A 24325-nucleotide genomic window follows, 5' to 3' on the forward strand; every position below is an offset into this window, starting at 1 on the left:
AACTTTTGAGATTCAGCTGCTCTTTACTTTTGCGGGAATTGTGAAAGCAAAGCAGGAGACGCTGAGGGAAACCTGATGGTTTGACTTAACGGGCAGAATAGTTATCTTTAAAGGCTTATTTTAAAAACCTTTTCCCATGTACATTATTAGAGAGGGAATTGCTAGCCGTGTATGGATCATGCAATGACTCAAACTGCTCAATGTGTGTCTGTCGCGGCAGAATGGTGAAAACGTGCTGCTTCCAGGTCTGATGAGAGGCAAATATGGGGCAGTTCCTGCTCAGTGTTCAAAATTAGCCAGGCACCAGATGCATTTTGAACCTGGCTATTGGCCACTTGAGACCAAGTGAAGATGTCTGGGTGCCAGGATAGCACCTGATACCTCCATCTTCTGGAGCTGCATACCTGGGTATCATTGGATCTGGACTGTTTTCACACACTAATATCCTATCCTTTGGAATTCCATCAGTTATATTCTGTCTGCACGATTGGAATGAATTTCTGGAACCAAAATGCTTTTTCTGTGCAGTCTGAGCAGGAACAGTGAAAACCTTATAGTTAGTAGTTGTAGCTCGTCTTCACTTACCCCACCCCACTGCCCTGCTCACAGATGTGAATAATATTCTTACGTTATGAATGATCCTTTTCACCATTAAGAAAGATTGGTAGGAATAAGCCAATACCTTTGTGGACTGTGCCTGGATAATGTGACTTTTCTGTAAGTTCTCAAAGTTCTCAACCTAGCTCAAGGTAGTCCTCTGAATGTTTAACTGAGAATCAATCACAGTCAGTCCATCATTTGAAAAATAAGACTTTAGAACTGTCTTACCCCCAAAATGGCAACTATTCCATTTTGGTGACTGTAACCTTGGTTTAAAGAGCCGTTTGGTGCCTAACTTACATATCTGAGCTTTTAACACTGTTCCTGACTCAAAAGCACTGTCTTGGGCAACGCTAATTCCGCTCTAGCTCCCTTGTGATGCATCTCCTGTAAAGCAACATTCGTGACACACCCATCATCGGGAAGGATTAGAGGCAAAGGGGGTTGGTTGCAGGCTTCTGAAGGGGTTAGCTAATCCATATTAAGTGGATTTGAGTTTGCACGCTTGGTCTTAATTGCACGGATGGTGAATCAAATCCATTAGTGGTGATCATTACAGAAGCAAGTGGTGGTTTATTTTGGATTAATCCAACAGGCAACGGGCCTTCAGATTTAAATGACTTAAATTGGGAAGAATTATGGAGGGCAGAAACCTAGTGGATTCCTCTACCTTCAAAAGTTGCAGTGTGGAACTTTCATAAATATGGCCTCCCTCTCTGAATTCCCCTCTTTGCAACTTTTAAAGAGATTGCGTGAGTCCACTTGGGCTGGAGTTGGGAAACGGCTTACCATGGATTCAAAGGAATCTATGAAGGAAATTGCAAAATGTTGCAGCGTGGACTGTTCCTCTTCAGGGTTCCAGCGAGCCATTCCTTTCCCCAGGATACTCCATTCCATTCTGCAGTCCCCTAGCATCCTGTTTTCTGTCCTCCCTGCTGCAACAAACCCTCAGCATTCCGTGACCCACTGAGCATGCTCAATTATCATTTGGTTTCTCCCCACCCCCTGGCTGCTTCCCCCCCCCATAACTTTTAAACTACTGCTGCAAACCTTGGAATTCCCCCAAACCTGCTGATGCCTCCCTCTTATATGTGGATGGGGCCGTTTTGGTTGCATACATACACCCTGAGAGCTCAGATCACTATTACTATGTACTTAGGTCGTGGTTTCCTTCTGATAAGTGCTGCTGTGGCCAAATGTATTGCTGTTTTCCACTGGAGTGACTGGATGCAAAGGAAGACAGAGCTCTAGTACTTTTCATACACTGCAGTCCTCTACAGTACACACACGTCTAGTGGCGGTTCCCTCACTGCAAGAAGCGAAGTCACAGGGAAGCAGGCAGAGGGTCTTCTCATTAGTGACGCCCACCCTGTGGAACACCCTCCCATCCAATGTCAAGGAGATAAATAACCATACAACTTTTAGAAGGCAGCGCTATGTAGAGAAGTTCTTAATGTTTAATGTTTTCTTATGCTCTATATTGGAAGCTGCCCACATTGGCTGGGGCAAACCAGTCAGATGGGTGGGGTACAAATAATAAACTCACTCCCAGATAAGGGAGTGTAGAATGAGGTGCAGAACTGTGGCCCTCCCAGATGTTGTTGGGACTCCAACTAATTCTTCTCATCCCTACCTAGCATGGGATGATGGGAACTGTAGTTCCACATCATCTGGAGGGCCGCAGGTTCCCTACCCCTGGTGTATAGGATTGCTGCCACTGTTGAACAGAAGAAGGACTTTTTGGAGGGATGGGTTTTCTCTTTTGTATGACAAACTCTACCTCCCCCTTCTATACAGTCGTACCTCGGTTGTCGAATGGCATCCGTTCCGAAAACGTTTGACAACCAAGATGCTGCTTCTGATTGGCTGCAGGAGCTTTCTGCCCTCAATCAGAAGCCACGTCGGATGTTTGGCTTCCAAAGAACATTTGCAAACCGGAACACTCACTTCCAGGTTTGTGGCATTCAGGAGCCAAAACATTAGAGTCACAAGGCATTTGGGATCCAAGGTACAATTGTAAAGGGTATGAGAACTCTGCCCCCCCTTTTTTTGCCGCTCATCATTCCCCTTCGCCTGGAAATCTTACAGTAAAAAATTAATCACACTTGGGTTTCTGCACCAATTTCATTGGTTGTTGTTTTTAATGGATCCGTTCCCCGCACAAGTCGATCTCTGTTTTCAGCCGAGTCTTAACGAGTACAATGGGAAAAGGGCTCTGATCTTTCCAATATATGGTCCATGACAAGGAAGAAAAATATATGGCAATGTTCAAGGGCAGGTAAACAGTGTTTTGTCGAAGTGTGAACGGTTGCATTTTTCTTCCTCCCAGTTATCATATTATCCGCCTTCAAATCACTCCTGGAGCCTCTCTAGGGGGAAGCTTCATTTAGCAGATCATTTTTTCTGAATGGCTGTGGCAAGACTAACAATGTTCTGGGCTTGCTTCAGTAATGGCATGTCTATCATGCTGCCGCGGAAAGTGAAGGCACCCTGGAAAAAGAAAAAAGAGAAACAGAAAGAAAATACCGAATGCCAGACCATCAGCATCTTAAAAGGGACCTTGGGAAAGGAAAATTGCAGGCTTGGGTTAGCTTTTCATACATTGCCGCAAGACAAGAATCATTAGATCCCACATGAATCAAACCGCGTTGTCTTCTGCTGTCTTTAGAAAAAAGCCAAGAGGCACTGACTATAATAAAAGGGAAATGTACGAAAAACAAACAAAAGATGTGAGCGTGTGAAAGACCAAAACAAAAAACCACTGTGCGTAGAAAAAGACATATATTTACCTCCGAGCCAGAGTCAGAAATGACCCACAGGATGAAATACATTGGCTTTGGGGATGGGGTGGTGAAACTGGAGGTTGGAGGACCCATATGATTGATCCTGTCCCTTTCTTGAAGAGGGGGAAGCAAAGAGCTGGCCTGGATCCCTGGGTCAGGGAGCTCTCCCTTCATACTCCCCAGGAAAAACTGAGCTGAGATGGGTGAACAAGAACAGTAGCTTGCAATTATTACAGATGTTGTCTAGCCCACACCAGCGTTAAGGTATCCTGGCAATTCCCTCCCTTCCTGCGACAAAAGCACCTGTCTTTACCAATTGGGGAAGTGACTTTTAATAATATACTACTGCTACCCACAGGGAGCATTTTCTCCAGCAACAGAACTTTGAACTAGTTAGAAGGCTGGCGAAGCTGTGTTGCCATGCAAAAATCTGCCGCGGGATTGAAACCGGCAGGAATAAGGGGACTTGGTACTCTGTTCCAAGGCACAGTGTTGTTGCTGCCAATTTGCGATTTTCAAACTGGTTTGCTGGTTACCTGTTGTATCAACATTACTGATTACCTGCAACTCAGCAATTACAGGGCAGGCGTGGGGAATGTGTTGCTCTTGAGGTGTTACTGGACTACAACTCCCATCATCCTTGGCCATTGGCCATGTTGGCTGGGGCTGTCCAACAACATCTGAAGAGTCTTGGGTTCCCTGTTTCTGTTTTAGAAGGGTGTTTGGGGGCTTGTCTAATATTTATGAACCTGGTGAAATTTCTAGATTGGTATACAGTGAATCTTTCCCTGCCCAATATGTTGCCATTGTATATACCTGGCCTTGCGAATGGCTAAATTTAGATTGTGGGCTCCCAAATGAGTTCAAGTATACGAAACTCTGGTTGGATTTAAGTCTGCTTCTTTCTATAAATAGCTATGAGTGTGGTTCATTGATAATGCTGATCTCTCTCTCAATGTAAGAGAAAACGTTTTGCCACAGTTGGAAAAGGAAATAAGCCACGTCTTGTGAATCATAGAATTGTAGAGTTGGAAGGGACTACAAGGATCATCTAATCCAGTGATGGCCAAACTTGGCCCTCCAGCCGTTTTGGGACTACAACTCCCATCATCCCTAGCTAACAGGACCAGTGGTCAGGGATGATGGGAATTATAGTCCCAAAACAGCTGGAGGGCCAAGTTTGGCCATCACTGATCTAATCCAACACAACCCCCTGCAATACCCTACTGTTTTGAAAAGGCATACAGCTAAGGCACATCAGTGGCATAGCATGGGTTTCCAAACTGCTTAGGAAAGCCAAATGGCTAATGCAGATGGGTAACCTACAATTTCCTAAAATGGGTGTACAATAAAAAATAAAAATTATGAAAAACAGTACAACTGAAAGTAATTTACTTCATCCAAATGACTATTTAATGCAAGACGTTTTGAGGTTTATTTTATTTTTCCCCAAGTGCACATTTTTTGTAGCTCACAATTATCATTTAGTACGCAATAATCATTTATTACTGCTATATTAAGACATAAAATCATAGAACTGTAGAGTTGGAAAGGGACCATGAGGATCATCATATCTATCCCTTCTTTCCTTCTCTCTCTCTCACTGGATTTTTATCATTATTTAACATTCTTGTTTGAATACAAAGAAATACAAATAAATCCTTAAGTCTAGCTGGATAACTACAACAAAAAGTTAGCCTGGAACAAAATATTATAAAATAGCTTTTTAGTTGCACACACCTTCAGAACAATGCACAGATCTACAGATGGGCAGAACAATCATTATTCATTATTATTATTTATCTCTGCCTTTCTAGGCATTGTACGTTCAAGGCGGCTAAACCTTCACTGCATACTTGCCCTCATAAGTACAACTGGAAATTTTGCTGTAAATCCTCACTTCAGTAGCTGAGACTGTTTTGTTTTTCTTTTTTGTGGGGTAGTAGTGCGGAATGTTGCAAGAATTCACATGCAATGTAACAGTGGAAACTTGATCCCAGTAGTATCTGCCGTTTTAAAAAGCACCAATTTAAGCAAACTGCACTCCTGGAACCATATTACTAAAATAATAGGTTGGAAACCTAAAGGAGGAAACTGTAGTGTAGAAAACATCAAATGAGGGTTAAAGTGCATACATGTTCGGTTTTCTGGTGGGTTTAGATAAGTTTGCTGGGGGGCGGAAATCACTAAAAATCCTAATAAGAAAGTAGGAAATATATTTTCCTAGCATTGATCTGCAGCATTGAGAAGGTTGAGTCAATAATGTTTTAAGTTTTGTTTCCTGCAGCAAACTCAATTAAATTTATTTACAGTGCAATCCTATGACTATCTACTCAGAAGTAAGTCCTATTAAATATAATAAGAATCATATAATTGGAGAGTTGGAAGGGACCACGAGGGTCATCTAGTTTAACTCTGCAATGCAGGAATCTTTTGGCCCAACGTGAGGCTCAAACCCAGAACCCTGAGATTAAGAGTTTCATGCTGTACGGATTTAGCTATATATTTTAATGTTGCAAACCGCTTTTGAGACCTACATTTTGAAAAGTGAGATAGAAATTTGTAAGTACAGTGGTACCTCTGGTTGCGGATGGGATCCGTTCCGGAGGTCCGGTCGGATCCAGAGGTTTCAGCAACCTGAGGACCGCTTCTGTTCATGCGCAGACCGCTTCTGCATATGCCTGCGGGGTGAACCCCGGTAAAATACTTATGGGTTTGCCATGCGTGCATCCCAAAGTTTACATAAACAGAGGGTTATGTAAACAGAGGTACGACTGTAAACTAAGTGCCAGTGACATTGTCCACTTGGGCCTTTTGGGCACTTTCCTTGGTAGATTCCACCAAAATAGAAATGCTACCATTTGAGATGAAAGACTGGGATCATGGGCTGCTGCTGTTGGGTTCTAAGCACAAATGTATTTAATCGTAACTGCAGGCTGCCCAAAGGGTTCTATTCAGATGCCGCTGATCATGGCTGAACCAAGACTACATTTGGGACACATTGAATGGGGAAAAGGTTCTTACAAAAAGCTAGATTTCAATAAAGGGATCAGTATTGTACAAAATCAAAAAGATTTTTTATTTTTACATTGGCATAAGAGGAGTAACAATGGTGGTAGATGATACAGATTTCAGGGCAAAAAGGTTAGCATGGAGAAGGGAATTAGGTGGAAATAATGCTTCTAGGAACTGAACTCAGGGAGTTTCTACAAATTCCGTAAGAGAAATTAGCAAAATACATGGATTGTACAAGGTAAAGGTAAAGGTAAAGGTACCCCTGCCCATACGGGCCAGTCTTGCTAGACTCTAGGGTTGTGCGCTCATCTCACTCTATAGGCCGGGAGCCAGCGCTGTCCGCAGACACTTCTGGGTCATGTGGCCAGCATGACAAGCTGCATCTGGCGAGCCAGCGCAGCACACGGAACGCCGTTTACCTTCCCGCTGGTAAGCGGTCCCTATTTACCTACTTGCACCCGGGGGTGCTTTCGAACTGCTAGGTTGGCAGGCGCTGGGACCGAACGACGGGAGCACACCCCGCCGCGGGGATTTGAACCGCCGACCATGCGATCGGCAAGTCCTAGGCGTTGAGGTTTTACCCACAGCGCCACCCGCGTCCCACATGGATTGTAATTTGTGTTTATTAGGGATCTCCTATAAGTGATTAAACTGCTTCTAGGAACTCCACCCTGAACTTCGGTTTAAAAGAAATTGATCTATGAATGACTCAAGGTTTTGAAGGTTGAGATTCTAAACATTATTGCTTATTTACATAATCCTACCTTAAAGCCAACTGGCTTTAGGTGGGGGAACTGGTCCTTCAGTCGTTATTGGGCATCAGCTCCAGCCAGCATGGCCAATGGCCAGGGACAAGGGAGGCCACCCAGAGGGGTTCAGCGCCCCCATTCCTAATCCAGGCCAGAGACCCAATGACAGCATATGGGGCATGCTCTTTCTGAAGAGGTGCCAGTATAGGCAGTGCACAGAATCTGAACATCATTATTAGTTTCTCATAACTGGATTGTTTTTATTCACATGTGTGCACCTAAATTATGAATGTAACGGGTAGGAAGTTAGCAGTTGAGAAGAAGAGTTTGGATTTGATATCCCGCTTTATCACTACCCGAAGGAGTCTCAAAGCGGCTAACATTTTCCTTTCCCTTCCTCCCCCACAACAAACACTCTGTGAGGTGAGTGAGGCTGAGAGACTTCAGAGAAGTGTGACTGGCCCAAGGTCACCCAGCAGCTGCAGGTGGAGGAGCAGGGAATCGAACCCGGTTCACCAGATTACGAGTCTATCGCTCTTAACCACTACGCCACAAATTCGAGCTCAATGCAGATCGCCAATGGTTTTGTTCTAACCCTGTCCTGCAGTAACACTGCCTCTCATGTATACTTCTGGATCTCAGCTACTGTTTTATTTTGTAAACCTCATTGAGATGGTTTTTATCTTCTCAAGGTGGTATAAATATATTGGAAATAGGTATACATCTTAAGGATCCCAGTCCCCAAAATTTAAACTATTGGCAGTGTTATTCCAGGGGGGCTGAGATAGGGACGGGGTTCAAGGAAATAAGGCTAAAGTAGTGACAGGCAGGACAAATGTCTTTGTAAGCCATTCTGAGTCTCCTCTAGCTTCAGAGTCATCTTCCGAACCACAAAACCGAATGTGAACAAAACGTTGCAATTTTCGGCCGATAAAGCTTTTGTGGCAGGCGCGGGCGCTTAATTCTAGCGAAACCCATGCCAAATACAGTGAAATGAAAAAAAACAACGCAGGATTGCTGCCACTTAAATTAGCTGAAATGATATTTAGGCTGTATTGCTTTCCTTTGAGTGCTCTCAGTATGCCCCGAAGAAGGCCATCTGGCCAGAACATTAGTTCTTTTGTTACACTCTCCATTGGAGGAAGAAAGAAAGAAGGCAGCTGAGGACCATTGTACCTGTGAGCACTGGGGGGGGGGGGGAAACACACCAGATATTTAAGGTTTGGAAGGTATGCTTTTCCAGCGCTCTTGCTGCAAGCCAAATCTATATCCTATCATGCTCAGCAGCTCAGCCTGCCACCATGAGCAGAGTGTGAAATACACATTTCCACCCCCACACCCTTGATATTTCTCCAGTTCTACAGGGATCCAGGTTTGGAGGCAAGGGAGGGATAGAGGGAAACAATATCAGGGTAAATACATTTTGCATGGTTCCCCCATATTTAGACTCAGTGAGTTCGCATGCAGAAGGTCTCGGGTTCAATTGCTATTAAAATGGCCAGATAGCCAGGGCTATGAAATGCTGAGAACTTGGAGGACTGTTGCCAGCAATGCTGGCATAGATGGATCAATGGGTTCACTGGCATAAAGCAGTTTCACATGGTAATCTTTGCTACCTGAGGCCAGTTAACCCATTACCCTACTTACAGAATAGGGCACCAAGCAGATTATGGTTTCAGTTCCCTGGAGGGTGTTTCTCTTTGTTGATCAGTGTTTATCAGAAAGTAGTGGCTGGTCCATTATGAGATAAGGAGAGCAGTGGCCATCCTGGGATTTAAGAGTAGATACCCTGGTACCCTGGGAATGGTTTTAGCTTAGAAACAAGGTTTTCCAAATACAATGAAAACCATGTATTTTGGATTCAGCCATCCAGGTACGATGGAAGTGGTTGTTAGTTTCAAGCAAAGGCTGTATTGTGGCTTGTTCAGCCTCACCACCACCACACCAGTTTCCTCCATTCTTCTGTGAGCCTCTGAAGCCTAGTATTTCCCCCTCTCTGCCCTATTCCATCTTATATGGAACTGGCTACTGCAGCCAGTTTCATACAATATGCTAAGCCAAACGAACCTTGACTTTGATAGACCGCATTGGAGAGAAGCTTGCAAACACTTTGCTCCTATAAAAATGTAAATGGACCCCTGACCATTAGGTCCAGTTGTGACTGACTCTGGGGTTGCGGCGCTAATCTCGCTTTATTGGCCGAGGGAGCCGGCGTACAGCTTCCGGGTCATGTGGCCAGCATGACTAAGCCGCTTCTGGCGAACCAGAGCAGCGCACGGAAACGCCGTTTAGCTTCCCGCCGGAGCGGTACCTATTTATCTACTTGCACTTTGACATGCTTTTGAACTGCTAGGTTGGCAGGAGCAGGGACCGAACAATGGGAGCTCACCCCGTCGCGGAGATTCAAACCGATGACCTTCTGATCGGCAAGTCCTAGGCTCTGTGGTTTAACCCACAGCGCCACCCGCGTCCCTTTGCTCCTACCTGGTCCTTTTTGCTGTCCTGAGCTAAGCCAAGGTTTGGCTCACTGTATCATCTGAACTGGGACTCAGGGTTAAGCTCTCTCCACACCAACCACAAGTCCTTTGGGAGCCTGTATGAATGAATATAATTGCTGGACCACATGCTTTTTCCAGGAAATACGGGTGTGAAACATCTTTCACTGTGGATGTGTTTGTGTAAGAACTGCTTTCTCATCTTCTGTCAAGAAGAGGTAATGTGGATGTATATAGAACATGCTGAAGAAGGCAGAGGGTATGATAAACTGACCAGTCAGGGTATGACTCCACAAGTGATAATAGGATCCAGTATTCAATTGTCTCTACCAGCTTTAACAGAAAGCAATAGTGGGGCTGGCTTTCCATGTACCCCCAGAAGTATTGCACAACCCTCTAACTAGCAGCTGATAAATTGATTATCCTTTATATATCTTCCCACACCACAGTGACTCTCGTATGTATTATTTTATTTGTGAAAATGTAGAACCAACTCCATCCGTAAGGATCAGAGTGGTTCATAATTATTATTTCCCTTGTTTATAATTTTCATAGCTCGCCAGTGTGGCAATTATTTCCATTTTACAGATGGGAAACTAAAATTATGAGATTGCTTGTTGCCCATTGCTACCCAGTTTCTTTGTGGCTGAGTTGCCCCAAGGCTGTGTGCACCCCAAACAAAAAGCAAGTTTTTGAGCTAAAATGGATGGATTCTGTAACCAACATATATTATACAGATTAAGTTCATTTACTGCATCTGCATTATTTTGCATAATGTATTCTGTTGTTTTTACTCAGTTACATAATTTAGTTTGAGAACTTTAATCTTGGGGAAGGACAAGGATCTGTGTGGAGCACTGAAACCTCACTTAGTGAGCACACAAAATCTTACTTGGCCAGGTATTCAAGAACTTGCCCCATATCTCCTGGTGTCCCGCTCACTGTAGGAGCAAATGTGTGTTACTTGACTGACATGGTACCATTTGTCATATAGTTACCTACATTTTTCCATTGTAGGTTTTTATTATACTGGAGGTACTTTGGTTTAAGTGAGCAGAATCTACTTGTCAAATGGCAGTTACACACTTGCTTCTAGACTTTTTCTGTCACTACGTATTTTCCAACTTTCACTTTAGATTGTTAAAGAGTCTTAGGATCCTGGTCTGCATTCATATAACTAAGACTTCCTTCCTCAGACTAATGGTCCTGATCCATCCCTAGTCAGGTGTAAATAAGTTTCTAGTATATTATGCAGCAGCAGGTAAGGGAGTACAAATTCAGATTAACATCAGAATGCTCATCCTCTCTTTGTAAACAGCTTTGATAAATTTTATGAAATAAAAATAAATAAATAAACGTGACAGTTCTTCCGATTTATGCCTAGGGCTCCCAAAATATAAACTTGTTTCTGCATGAAAACCTTAGCTGGACTAGGCAAATGATAACTTTTGGTCAACCCGAGTGCATTGCTATTCTCTCTTGAAAATGAGTGACAATTGATTCAAAAATAGATTTTAAAATTTTATTTCAAAAGGTAACGGGTGTGAGTCTGTGTAGTTATAAAGGCTATTAAAGATGAAAACAGAATAGAACATGTATAAATAACACAATATTTTACTTTTTTTAAAAAAGCATAATTGCATATTCTTTGCTAATAAAAAAATTATTCTTGCACTTCTGTTGTGCATTGCTATCATAGTGAAAGGCAGTACTAATTATTACAAATAAAATTCTTTAAAATGCTTAGTAATATTACCTCTGAATATATTTATCACTGTATTGCTTACAGCTTAACAGAATTTATACTGCGATGTTTTATGAGCTTTAAAAAAAACAAAGGAAAAGGGAGAACTAAACAAAATTAGTACTATAATACAGGTGAAATATAGTGTTTGTTTATTGATCTCTGTCAATATGGGGGGAAGCTATATGAATATGGGATATAATGAAATATATGAGATATAAATGAAACACAGACATAAGTGATACATTAGTGTATAAACATTTCAATATTTTGTTAAAAGTAACTGACTGGTTTGGCTGAATTATGGGTTGAATTTTTCCAACATTCAAAGAAACAAAAACATTTTTTTTTAATCCCATTTACAGCAAATCTGAAGTTGCTACCTGAACATAATGTAAGTCTTCTTCTGTTACTGTAATAGCCATTTATTTTTTACTCAATTTCTTTCTGATTTCCATTTGGTGACTGAAAGATTTGGTGTAGTAAAAAGTACTAAGAGGCAGGAGGGTAGCTTGGATTCTTTCAACAACGGCTGCTCTGTACTTTCCAAACTCTGATAAATTGTGTTACCCGATTGCTGTGTGTTAATATAAACTAGTGTTGACTGAGGGCATCGAACTTTGTTCGCTAAGAACTTCCAATTAACAACAAACTGTGATCCCAGAGGCTCAAGACCAGCAATTTATCTGTGAGCAAACTAGTCACTCTAATCCTTTGCATTTCAGGTTTCCTTTTCCAGGCTTTCAGTTTTGATTAATAACACACAGACACACCATGGAAAGCTTAACAGTGTCAAGCCAGAATAGTGTTTTAGCTCTGCTGAAATTAAAGATTTGGTTTCGTGAAAGGAACAGGAAGGAATAAGGTGGAGACTGTAGAATTGCTGGCAGTGTGGTATCTATGCATTGGTTTTCTTGTAAGGAAAAGAGAGTAATATATTAGCAATACATAACTAGAACCTTTCAGGACAAGGAGGCTCAAATCATGATGAAAAATTTAATGCCTTCTTTGGACATGCTACACATGTCTCCTGTTGTGAGAAGTAGTTCTTTCGGAAAATTAAGCAATCATACATAAAGATTTCTTCTTAAGTGTCAGGTTTTTCAATATAGCAATACACACACTGATAAGATGTTTTAAGGAAATGTTGAACAAACAGCATCCTGTATCTCCTCACTGGGTGAGAGCAGTTCTTTGCTGAAGTCAATGGCAGAGCTCTCACTCGCTTTGATGAGGTCAAAATTTAATCCTACAGTGAATGGTCAGTGTCATATTTATAAATACTGGGAGTTAAAGGTGGGGTGGCAAAGAACTTGCGTATTTCCACAAATTGCATTCAGTTGTCAGCAGGCTTAAACAGGGTTGTGTGCATTGCAAAAGTGTTTCTGAACTACCCTAACTGCGTGCCACATTCCTCAATTGATTCTAAGATCGTTGCAAATCAGTTGCTGCATCTAAGAAGCAATTAGGGTGGTGAGTATAAAAGTCTTTGGAAGAACTTAGAAGAAACTTGCATTGTTTGTCCTATGTCGGGTGTGTGGTGGTATAAAATGATAGCCCAGCAGGGCTTTTCATATGGAAAATGTTTATGGCTCCCCAGTGCAAAAGCAGTAAATATAAATATTTTGCCCCCTTGATCACTCCCCACATTGTCTTTCTGTGTAGTCTTCATAAGTCCCTGGAAAATGTTAGCTGCCATATGTACACCCTATTGGCACTGTACACACACAGATGGGTATAGAGAGATGGCTGCTAACAGGTGTACAGAGAAAATGCAAAAAATAAAATTAAAAAGCTGTTAGCATATATATTTTTAAAAAACTTTTCACTCATTAGAGGCTTTAAACATATGAAATAAGGTGATCAAAACGAAAGATATGCAAATTGATATTTCTATAAACCTTAATATAGCATCTGGGTTTGACATTGGAGTTATAGTTATGTGATAAACTATGGCTTAAGACAGAAGGGAAGCTTCCTTATGGGTATGTGGCAATCAGTTTATTCTAAGGAGTAGGTTTGATGATAAAATGGAAATATGGTGGATTTCTGAAACAAAGTCATATTGCGGGAATGGGTCATTTGGCACGCACTAGCAGGATAGAAACATGTGAAACTATCGCCATATATTTTCGCAATGCAATCTAGTGGGATTTGTAAGGGTTAGGAAGAAGTGCATATGCATATACACACACAAATATCTCTTGTGCGCTTTCAGATTTGCTAAAGATGTTTCCTTGGCAATTAAATATTGTGTAAATTGCACAGAAAGAATCACACGTTCTCTGCTGCACTTCTGGACACTGAAACTTCACTGGCTTGATAACCATTTCAGATTTTGGCTCTTGCTAGAAGAATCACATTTAATTGCAACTTTCCCCTGCCCCTCCCCCCCCCAAAGTGGCAAACTACATTATAGCAAATAACCTTTAAGATAATTAGCCGACAATGCTGCAACGAGCATAAAATTTTCCTTCAGGCGACCCCTAATTTAAGTGTTACTGGCACAAAGTGAAGACAGATTGTGCTTCACCACCGCAATGTTTACATAGCAGAAACCCACAGAGCAGGAAACAGGAGACTCAATGATGCACTAAATTAGGAACAATCATATTCGAGAGGTAATTTGCTTTCTTTTCTATCCAAAAAACCCCTCCAGTCCAAAAATAAGTTCTGAAAAATAATAATTCCAAATTTCCACCTGTACTTTGCAATCAGCTGATGTCCAATTCTGTAAGGAGTCTCATAGCATGGAAAACTTGACTCACAAATGAGCTTTACACCCAGAAGTTTCCCAAAGTGTAAAAAACAATAATTGGTCTCTACTATTTAGGAGTTGGGTGTGAAGAAGACAAAGAAAACCCAAACATGATTGTTTTCTTGAAGTTAGATGGAAAATGAAAGCTGTCTGAGGAATTAATAAATAATACAGCAGCACAGAATTAGTGGGGGTTTTTTCTTCCTTTTTTTCTTCATAAAAGGTCTTGGTCAGATATAACAGTATTATTTGAGTTTATTAAACTAACTAGATCCCTGGGTGCACTATCTACATTGTTTATTTACTTAAAATCATTTATAAACCGCTTAATATTTTTTTTAAAGAATCTCTTAAGTGGTATACAAGATAAAAACAAAAAACAAAACCACTAAAACAAAATGCAACACAGTAAGACTTTTATACTGAACAGTAGTATAAAAAGCATTGGAAACAAATGAAAACAAGAACCCAGCTAATTCCAACAAATCTTATGCATCAGGGAAACCATGGAGAAAAAGGCATGTTCTTAGAATGCATCTGAATTTAAGATGTATCATTTAAAGGACAAAAGACCAAAAGCAAAACTCAGGGCACATGACTGAAACTGCCATTTAAAATGAACAAGTCATAGGTTTTGATATAAAGCTGCTTTCTCTCAACAAAATGCAAGTTACTTATTTTTTTGAGTAAATATACGCTAGTGTATATTCTATATAATAATAATAATAATAATAATAATTTATTATTTGTACCCCGCCCATCTGGCTGGGTTTCCCCAGCCACTCTGGGCGGCTTCCACAGAAACCAAAAAAACATTAAAATATCATACATTAAAAGCTTCCCTGAATAGGGAATACATGTTATGTTATGTTATGTAATGCTCCCTTTATGATAACTTGAAAACACTTTTAAATTTTCTTCCATTTGAAACATTATATATAAAGGAAACAGTATGAAAAAAGGGGTTTACCTTCCCTATGCGCTGATGCTCTTCAAATGCTGTGATAAGTTCTTCTGCCCACATAATTTTTTCAGGGCTTGGTGAGAACTGTTCCTGGACAACGGCAACTTGATTAGGGTGAATCACCTGCTTACCTACAAAGAAGATTAATAACCCCAGAGTTAAGCATTTACTAACAGATGCTCCAGCAAAATGTTCCAATCACTTGAGGCTTTCAAATACTGCACCGACTCTCATTTTTTGATGGTTCTTTTTTTTTAAAAAAACCCACACACCATTCATTGTTAAATTATGCTTCTCCTTACCCTAAATGAGCTAAAAATAGACATAACAACTCTGTTTTTTTTAAATAGATGTGACTAGCATTTCAGGGTTTTTCCTCTCCCTGCCAGCTATTCAAACATAGTATAAAAGATATAGCCAGACTTTAGAAGATCCTTATTCCTGTTAAAAAGGGAAATGATGGAAATAAGATCTATCACCAAAGCATAAAGCTTTTATGCAGTTTGCATGTTTTTCTATTTACAAATAATTATTCTCTAACAGTGCAATCTTAATACATGACTAAGTTCCATTATTCCCAGTGGGGCATATTCCCAGGTTCATGTTTATAGGATTGCAGCCTAAATTGTCCTCGTGTTAGCATTGACGTTTTAGCAACATACTGCACCAACTTATTATTTATTAAATTTATAGATTGCCCCATCTGCAAGTCAAATTCGCCTTTACAAATATGGGCTATAATCCACCAAAAAGTTCTCCTTCATAAGCCCCATTGAAATGAATGGGAGGTGCTCAAGAATTTGGCTATCATCAGTGAGTGAAATCCAACTTTGTTGTCCACCAGTGAAATTGACATTGGTTTATGGAACAGATTCCTTGTGAAACCTCTGCCCTTGCCTAAAATCTAATGGATCCTCTAGAACAGGTCTGGGCGAACAAAGTGGTGAGATCAAATGGAAGTCTTTTTGTATGAAGTTGCATGTCACCCAGCGGGGTTTGCACAGAGGAAGTTTCCCTGTGGGCTTGTGTCTTTTAAAATGTGACCCCCATTCCAGTCCCATCCTACTGGCTCAGAAAAGTTAAATAAAATTAAATCAAAAGGAATCCACATTTATTTGAATTTTTCATTTGACAATTTTATTAGTTTCTGTAAGATATTCTGTGCTCTCCTCGCCATGTGTTTATCTTTTAAACTGAGTAATAAGTACTGTGCTACTGTAATGCTTTTCTTGTGGAAGTGAGGCTAAAAAGAAGAAACAAAAATCTTTTAGAACTACATTAAACCGGTCTATGCTGTGCTGAAGTTTAAGAAAGCCTTAAAAGACAATACCCAAGTAATACGATTTGATGTTCAATGAGAATAATATAGATTTCTTTAATAAATGGAATTCCTGTAGATCCTTACAACATTTTTATTCTTCTAACAGTGAATAATTGTAGAGGGGAAATCATACAGTAACTTAAAAAAAAATGCTACACCTCTTCATGTGAAAGGGACTTGGCTTCAAAAAAAAAAAATCAAAATAAGAAAAATAGCAACAAAATCAGAACTCAGGTTGAGCTTTCTTTGCTGCATACATGTTTGCCTATTATGAGTATCCTAATATTTTATTTGGTTACATTAAAATGGATTCTTACATCCACACCTGAATCTTTTTCAAGAGACTCTTAGGAAGGTTTTGCAAAGGACTGTCAATAGATTTGCCCTCATTAAAAATATAACGACATGGCTCATTATATTGAGCGTTAAACTCAACTCTTATTTTTGGGCGCAAACAATATTTCAGAAATTTCCAGTTGCCATAAATGAGTTGTTTGTGTTTTGCAGAAGTACTTTACATTCATGTGCAAGTCCCAAAACTGTTTTGAAATGTGCTCATTTTCAGCTGGTACAAAACCAGGGAAGCAATTAGCAAAAAGTCATAATCTGTCAATTCATTTAAAAATTTTGCAGCTCAGGGAGAGGCACATTTAAGCAACACAAAATTAGAAGCTCAAATGAAAACCTGGAAATTACTATAAATAAGAAAGTAAAGAAAAAGAATTGCAAGAATGTGTGCCTTCATTTCTACGATTTGTTGTTCAATGAATTTTGATGTTTTCCAGTTTTATTCTTGCTAATAAATATAAAACTGAAACCAATTCTATGCAACTAAGGTACTTTTTGTAGCTGCAGCACATAGTTTAGAAAGTTATACCACAAGATGCTTCATCATATTTCATTTTTAATTACATTTTCACTTTTTGTAACCTGAATATTCACAACGTGAGATTGAGATTCTCTCATAAGTTTCACATCTTTAAAAATCCTAATTTTAAAAAAGGAATTCTATTGAATAAATTAGTGTAATTCAATAATCTGTTCTATCTGCAGAAAGAAGTGTCATTTTCTAAAATTGAGAGAAATTTCAAATTATACCACTATGGTGAATATACCATAGTTTTTAGTTTTTATTCTGCTTTACTTGTAATAGACAAAATTAGAAACTGAATTTCGTATAAGTAGTTCATTACAAAATATAGAAAATATACATTTAAAGACAAAGTGAGAAAGAAGTCCTGAAATACTCGTCAATTAGTTTTAAAAAAAGGTATTTTGCAGTGATGATATATAATGTGAGGGCTTTAACCTGTTTAAATGTGTGACCTCAGTAAAAAATAAATAAAACACCACTTGATTTATGGCCTCGGTTGCCTTTTGTTACACCTTGTGTACCCAAACAAGTGTATAATGGACCTTAGTGTCAAGGAGAAACAAGGGAAATATTATAAACCAAACAGTTGTTATTGACAAGTTAGAGAGAGATTGCAGAGTTGGAAGGCATTAAAATTTATGGCCATGAAATCCTTTTTGCAGTACCATTTGATATATCATGCTTTAAATCAATACCTGTCAAGTCTTTTATGTAATTCTATGATGGTGTCATTTTTTGTCTTCTACAAAAGATTGTAAAAAAAAAGGGGGGGACTCTATAGTGTTTCATATTTATATCTAGCTTCCCAGCATGTTGCAATGGAGTAGCTATAATGACTAAGTCAGCTGTTAAAGTGTCATTCCAGGGTTTACAATTTTTATGTATGTAAACATGATTACAGCCTATAAGACATTTATACAGAGAGCATCCCGAAATAAAACTCGTGGGTTACGCAGACTCGCAAGTGGTAAACTGCCAGGAAACAAGACCCTTTTAAAACAACAACTGCTCTTCAAAATGATGGCTGAAAACATGGGTGCAATCCTGTGGCAAGATCTGCTGGGGTGAGTAGCTTAGAATGCAGCAGACCTCTGGCTCAGCTGGGCGAGGATGCTGGAGTAACAAGCTTATCCCAGCTCAGTTGAAGCTTGGCTAAGACTGCTGTGGGACCCCTGACCATTAGGTCCAGTTGTGGCCGACTCTGGGGTTGCGGTGCTCATCTTGCTTTATTGGCTGAGGGAGCCAGCATCCAGTTTCTGGGTCATGTGGCCAGCATGACTAAGCCACTTCTGGCGAACCAGAGCAGCGCATGGAAATGCTGTTTACCTTCCCGCCGGAGCGGTACCTATTTATCTACTTGCACCTTGACGTGCTTTTGAGCTGCTAGGTGGGCAGGAGCAGGAACTGAGCAACGGGAGCTCACCCCATCGTGGCGATCCGAACCACCAACCTTCTGATCGGCAAGTCCTAGGCTCTTAGGTTTAACCCACAGCGCCACCCGCGTCCCTCAAGACTGCTGTAAGTCCCCCCAAAAGGAGTGTTTCAGGGGTGTCCAGTGGTTGGATCCTAAGGCAGAGCTGTAGCTAGGGGGGGGGCTAGCCAAGTGTTTTTGCCCTGGGTTAAGCCTCCAGAGGGGTGTCACTGAGGCTCCCAGCCTGTGTGTGTGTGTGTGTGTGTGTGTGTGTGTGTGTGTGTACACACAAATGTGCAGGGGTGTGTGTGCCAAATTGGGTCTTTGAAATAAAGTCTAGTTTTGCCCCTGCCTAAGGCTGTTCAGCTTGGTCACATGGCCTGGTATATAGCACTACTTTAAAGGCTTGTTTTTCCCCTGTGAGGCTCAGGCAGAGCTGCAGCAGCCCCCCTGCTGAACAGGTTTTGGATCTGGTGTAAATTTATGCAGGCTTAACTTAGACCGGCTTGCTTTAGGCCAGCTTCCCGTGCATAGGATTGCTCCATATACAAGAAACATAATCGTTTAGGGGATGCCAAATGAAACTTCATGGTCATGTTTTATGAAGTCTACCATAGCCCTATTGTAAATATTTTACTAAGGCACTTCTCACTTTTGAGAAGTGATCCCTTTTGAACGGTTGATGTGTGGACTAAACATTGTGAGAGATTGAATTTAGGCACTGTTGAATGTTTTGCTTGTAACGTTTGGAAAACACATTTCTATATCCTTTTGCGTGAAAACCTGGGAGACAAATTCATATATTTCTTCAATTACGTGTTGGAGCCATAATTCTGTGGCTTTCCCCAATGCTAATGTGGTTGTAGGGCCAATAATTAAGTTCTTTCCTATACAAATATAATCGTCATCCACACATTACCGGAGGGCATGGGAAGCAGTGAGCACTCTGGCAACAACCTGTCTGGATATAACATTGACTAATACAGCTAACTAACATTTAACTTATTCCTAGAGTCAGAGAGGAACTCTACATAGGATTAAAGCCATTTTTAAAAGCTATGAACATAACCAAACAAGAGAGAGGAGGTAGAGGAGGTTTATGTTAAAGAGTTCTCCTTTGTGAGTATATTTTAAATTTTGATTTAGGGATGGCTGGTTTGCTAATTATCCTGAACTGCTAGAGGTAAGATAACTCTTGGGGGGGGGGGTTTCAAATGGCTAATCTGATTATTACATTACAGTGGACACTCGGGTTGTGAACGTGATCCGTGTGGGATGCACGTTCACAACCTGCAGCATACACAACCCATGTCTGTGCACGCATGGGCTGTGATTCGGCGCTTCTGCGCATGCACAAAGCATGATTTAGCGCTTCTGTGCATGTGCGACCGTTGAAACCTGGAAGTAACCTGTTCCGGTACTTCTGGGTTTCGGCAGTCTGCAACCTGAAAAAACGCAACCTGAAGTGTCTGTAACCCAAGGTACAGGAGAATGATTACATTAACCTTCCCCAACCTCAGGTCTTCCAGATGTTTAGGACCACAAGTTCAAAAACTCCTGAACGTTGGCCATGCCAGCTGGGGTTGATGTCCAGCAACGTTTTGGACAAACACTATCCCTGCCATCTTGCATTAGACAGATGAACATTTATGAAATGCTTTGCTCATTCAGTTCTGCGTGACAAAAAGGTTGATAATGATAGGGATTGGTAGGAGGATATATTATATTAATTATATTTAATCCTCTCGAGGCCCACATGTTTTTGCCTGCGAATATCCCACAGATAACACCTAAGGGCACAATTTAGTGATCTTCTGTGCCCTTAACTCTATTCATACACAGGTCCCATTGGGATGAATGGGGATTCACTGAGTAAATAGCAACAACACCACTCATCTGTTTTTGCTTTAGATATCCTGCCTTGAAGCTTGTCAACATTTATTTACTGGTTTATTTTTTTTATTATTAAAAATTCTATCTTGCCCTATAAGCAGATCTCTAAGAGCAGCTGCCACATGGACTCCACTTCAAATCACTGTAGGTGGTGGCTGTTATCATATGATGAGCCATTTGTGTAAAGCGGTTTACCCCACAGATGGTGTTAGTTTTTCCATGCCACGGCAAATGAGGGTAAAGAAAAGTTTGCAGTGGCATAGTGAAATACATTTAATCCACACTGGAACAGCTCCTCACATGATAGCAGCTGCTACGTGGAGCAATGCTTATCACACAGAAATCCTAGTAACTTCAACAGAAAGTATTCATCATGCCTTTTAGCAACATAAGCTATTTTTAATTCCAATAGATGAAAATGCCAATATGTTCATAGTAGAAAATTTAAATTTATGACTTTGGGACAGGCCATTTACAAGAGCTTTTATGCAGATTGGTTATGGCTTAACACACTTTAGTCAAGATGATTTGAGGGAGGTGAAAAGGGAGAATTTGTTCCTTTCAAAATCCTTCAAAAACACCATCCTTCAAAATGGTGCTGAATTTGCAGTGTGCCATATTAATTATTCTAGAATAAAAATGTATTACATAAAGGATTATATGCTCCCCAAAACATTAAGTGGAAGGCTGCTGGGGTAGGGGAATCCAGCCTTTTATCACATTTTAAACTGCTTTGATTGTGTGAGCACGAGGTTAACTAAAATTCACCTTGTCCACTTAACCTGGGTCTAGTGATCTTGATATTATATAGGCAGCTGCATACCTCCAAAACTGTGCACTTTGGAGACAGATTGCCTGCTTCATTTTCACAAGTAGAAAGTTATCATAATTTATTGTGCTCACTCCAAATCATGTGGAATAGTGATGTTAGTGAATTTGAGAAACATAACTTTACTCAGTCTGGAATAAGAGAGTTTGGGCTTGTCAACACTTGGTTCATCAAGAGCAGGTGATGGGCCGAGTAACCTATTACTACATTTTCAGTATTCAGGCTCTAAAGGGGCTTGTGGAAACATACAAAGCATTTCTGTGCTCAGAAGAGGGGATGATGAATAATTTTTTTAAAGCTTTCAGTAGCACTTTCTTGTCACATGGGAAGGAACCATAGCTCAGTCATTTCCTGAAGGTTCCAGCTTCAACCCTGGTATCTCCAGTTAAAAACAAACAAATAGGTGATGGCAAAGACCCAGAAGAGCTGTTGCCTCTTAGTACACAGTCCATACTGGTCTAGATGAACCAACACTCTGGCCTGATAGAAGACAGCTTTCTGTGTTGCTATGGTCCAAAGGGCCTCCAACTTTTGGAGGTAGTCTTTATGTGGTATTCTAATCTGCTGCAGACCGTTGACAGCAGATAAGCTTTTGTGCATGTGTACTGTTTTGGATTTCAGCCATTGACTTTAACAGGAGTGTGACAAAGCCTTGAAAGTTGGTTGGTTGGGTAAAGGAAACAGTAGGCACTTTGATGCATGCCTTGTGTCTGGATAGTGCCCCAAGTAATTCTTGTAGTAGTATTTGGGATGGAGGAGTATTAGCCTGTTGTTCTTGATAATATTTCTGGCAAGCAGCTCTCTCTGGCGGCAAAACCAAGGAAGAGTCTTGTGGCAGTTTAAAAATTTAACATATTTATTATGGCACAAGCTTTCAGGGACAGAAGTTGAAATGCGACAACACCATTAAGTTTCCACAAGTCTCCTTCTCCTTGTTCATTATTGATTGCTAGGTTGGTGCTTTAAATGGTTCTTCAAGTTGCATTTCCTCCAGAAACCCAAGAGGGATTTTGAACTTTTTATTTTAAGAATGCACTTCTTACTAGATTAAGAGCTTCAGAGAGGTCCCTGCTCCCCAGTCTTACAGACCTGCCTATCTGTAAAAGTGTCACATACCCATCCTGATTGAAAGGTATCGCTGAAACATTGGTACTGCTGTTCTTTAAAGAACGCTGTAATCTTTGTATGCAAGCCAAGTAGCTGATTCCTATCATAAAGCTGCAATCTTTGTTATGTATCACATCTCATAGGGGCGCCGGCATGATCTAGCGCACCAATCATTGGCGAAATGTCTGTGTTACAGGGATTGGCTGCAAGAAGCCTGCTGATCGCACTGCCTTGCCAGTACCATCAGGTGAACAGGCAATTACTGGGAAGCAAGCCAGAATTGGGGAAAGCAACTCAAAGGAAAGACTGACAAGAAAATAACTATCATAACCTAATTAGCATATCGGGTTGTTGTTGTGTGGTGTGTGTGTGTGTGTGTTTTAAGCTCCAGCACTTCATAATAAAAATGTGGACTATCAGGATTTTTGACCATTTATTGAAATGAATGTATAGCTGTGATTAGCAGATGTTAGAAGTAGAGGAGGTTTTATTCAAATTTGTTAAAAATGCTTTTTAAAAAAATGTGATTCCCAAAATGCAACAGCAGCATTATTTTATTTTTTGCATAAATGTACACCCACAGGCATACATGAATTGGAAACTGAGTGGTGGGCAAGGTTTTCAGCCGATATTGTGTTTCCTCTAACCTGCGAGAGCAGGAGGGTTCTACGTTTATACCGCAGCCTTCATTTATACTTTACTTTCCCTAAATCATAAAAAGAGTAACGCACTTGGGTGTGACTTGTTGAAAGACTCTTTAGGGGCCTAGTTTTGCACTTGGAATTTTCCGCCTGCCGTTTTACAGGCAAAAGTAATTGTGAAAACGTTTTACAGCGTTTGGACTTCTCTGCTCCTCCACCAGTCAGCGTAAGGAGATGAACAGGGGGTCTGTGTGTGCTGCAGAACACGTCTGTTTTATGATTAAGGAGAAGAGATAATACATTTTAAACCAAGGGTGAAGGGAGTCTTGTTTTTAAATCTTTATGGGTAGTGTGGGGGGGGGAAGGGATGATTGTGGGTGCTCTCTCGTGAAAGCAGGATGCTTTAAGGGGAGATATGTATAAACCACACCTCCCATCTTTTAGTGCAAGTTTAAATTTGAGAACGTAAATGCAGAAGTGAGAAAGCTACAGCTCTCTCTATATATATTCTTGAATATTGGTTGGGTGGGGCTGGTTGTCCCTGCTGAATTTCAGTATTTTGGACCTGCTAGCAATTATTATGATTCCCATTTGTTAGTTATTTCAGTATAAAACAAACAAGCAAACACAGACACACACACACACACACACACACACACCCACACACAGACACAGACACACAGTATATATATTTTTGTAAAAGCCATACCGGTAAAACCCATTAAGGCACCCTCTCTTGACTGCTTACGGAGTCCCTCTTCATCATGAAAGTCGATAAATACAAGGTCAATGGCCTGCAAGCCAAAAGCCTTTGCTGTGACAACAATTTTTTGCCTGGCATAGAGAATATCGTGGGTTTCTTTACTACTTGTTGAACCTGAAAAGAAATAGCGGACAGTTGAGAAAACTGGTTTTTTTAAAAAAATATTCGCAGCAGAAATTTACTTAACGTTACCTTTGTCGTCCTTTTCCCGAAAGACAGGAAGGAAAAAATTGAAGAGCTTTGTTCGCCAAATTTCTGTGCAGCAGCTGCAAGGATATTTTGTTGCTGGAGACAAAATATTAAAGCTGCTTCTGCAAAAGACTCTTTTCTTTCTGTTTCTGAAATGAAACGTTGGTCCTTTTTTAAAAATCAAGCCCT

At 40.5% G+C, this 24325-nt stretch overlaps 1 protein-coding gene and 1 long non-coding RNA gene across 4 annotated transcripts in view; one reads left to right on the forward strand and one right to left on the reverse strand.

Moving 5' to 3' along the window:
* The window catches only part of LOC309530204, a 155237-nt gene that overhangs the window by 127283 nt on the left and 3629 nt on the right, over positions 1 to 24325 (forward strand). The window lies entirely within an intron of this gene.
* The window catches only part of CLYBL (citramalyl-CoA lyase), a 191201-nt gene continuing 169581 nt past the window's right edge, over positions 2706 to 24325 (reverse strand). For both annotated transcript variants that reach the window (XM_082218823.1, XM_082218824.1), the window contains exons 6-8: positions 23894 to 24061; positions 15115 to 15239; positions 2706 to 3090 (exon numbers count right to left, since the gene is read on the reverse strand). In XM_082218823.1, coding sequence (XP_082074949.1) covers positions 2995 to 3090; positions 15115 to 15239; positions 23894 to 24061 — 389 coding nt within the window. In that variant the 3' untranslated portion in view covers positions 2706 to 2994. The remainder of the gene's footprint in view (positions 3091 to 15114; positions 15240 to 23893; positions 24062 to 24325) is intronic.

Source organism: Podarcis vaucheri, assembly GCF_965113315.1.
Source record: "Podarcis vaucheri genome assembly, chromosome: 4".
NCBI classification, from domain to species: domain Eukaryota; kingdom Metazoa; phylum Chordata; class Lepidosauria; order Squamata; family Lacertidae; genus Podarcis; species Podarcis vaucheri.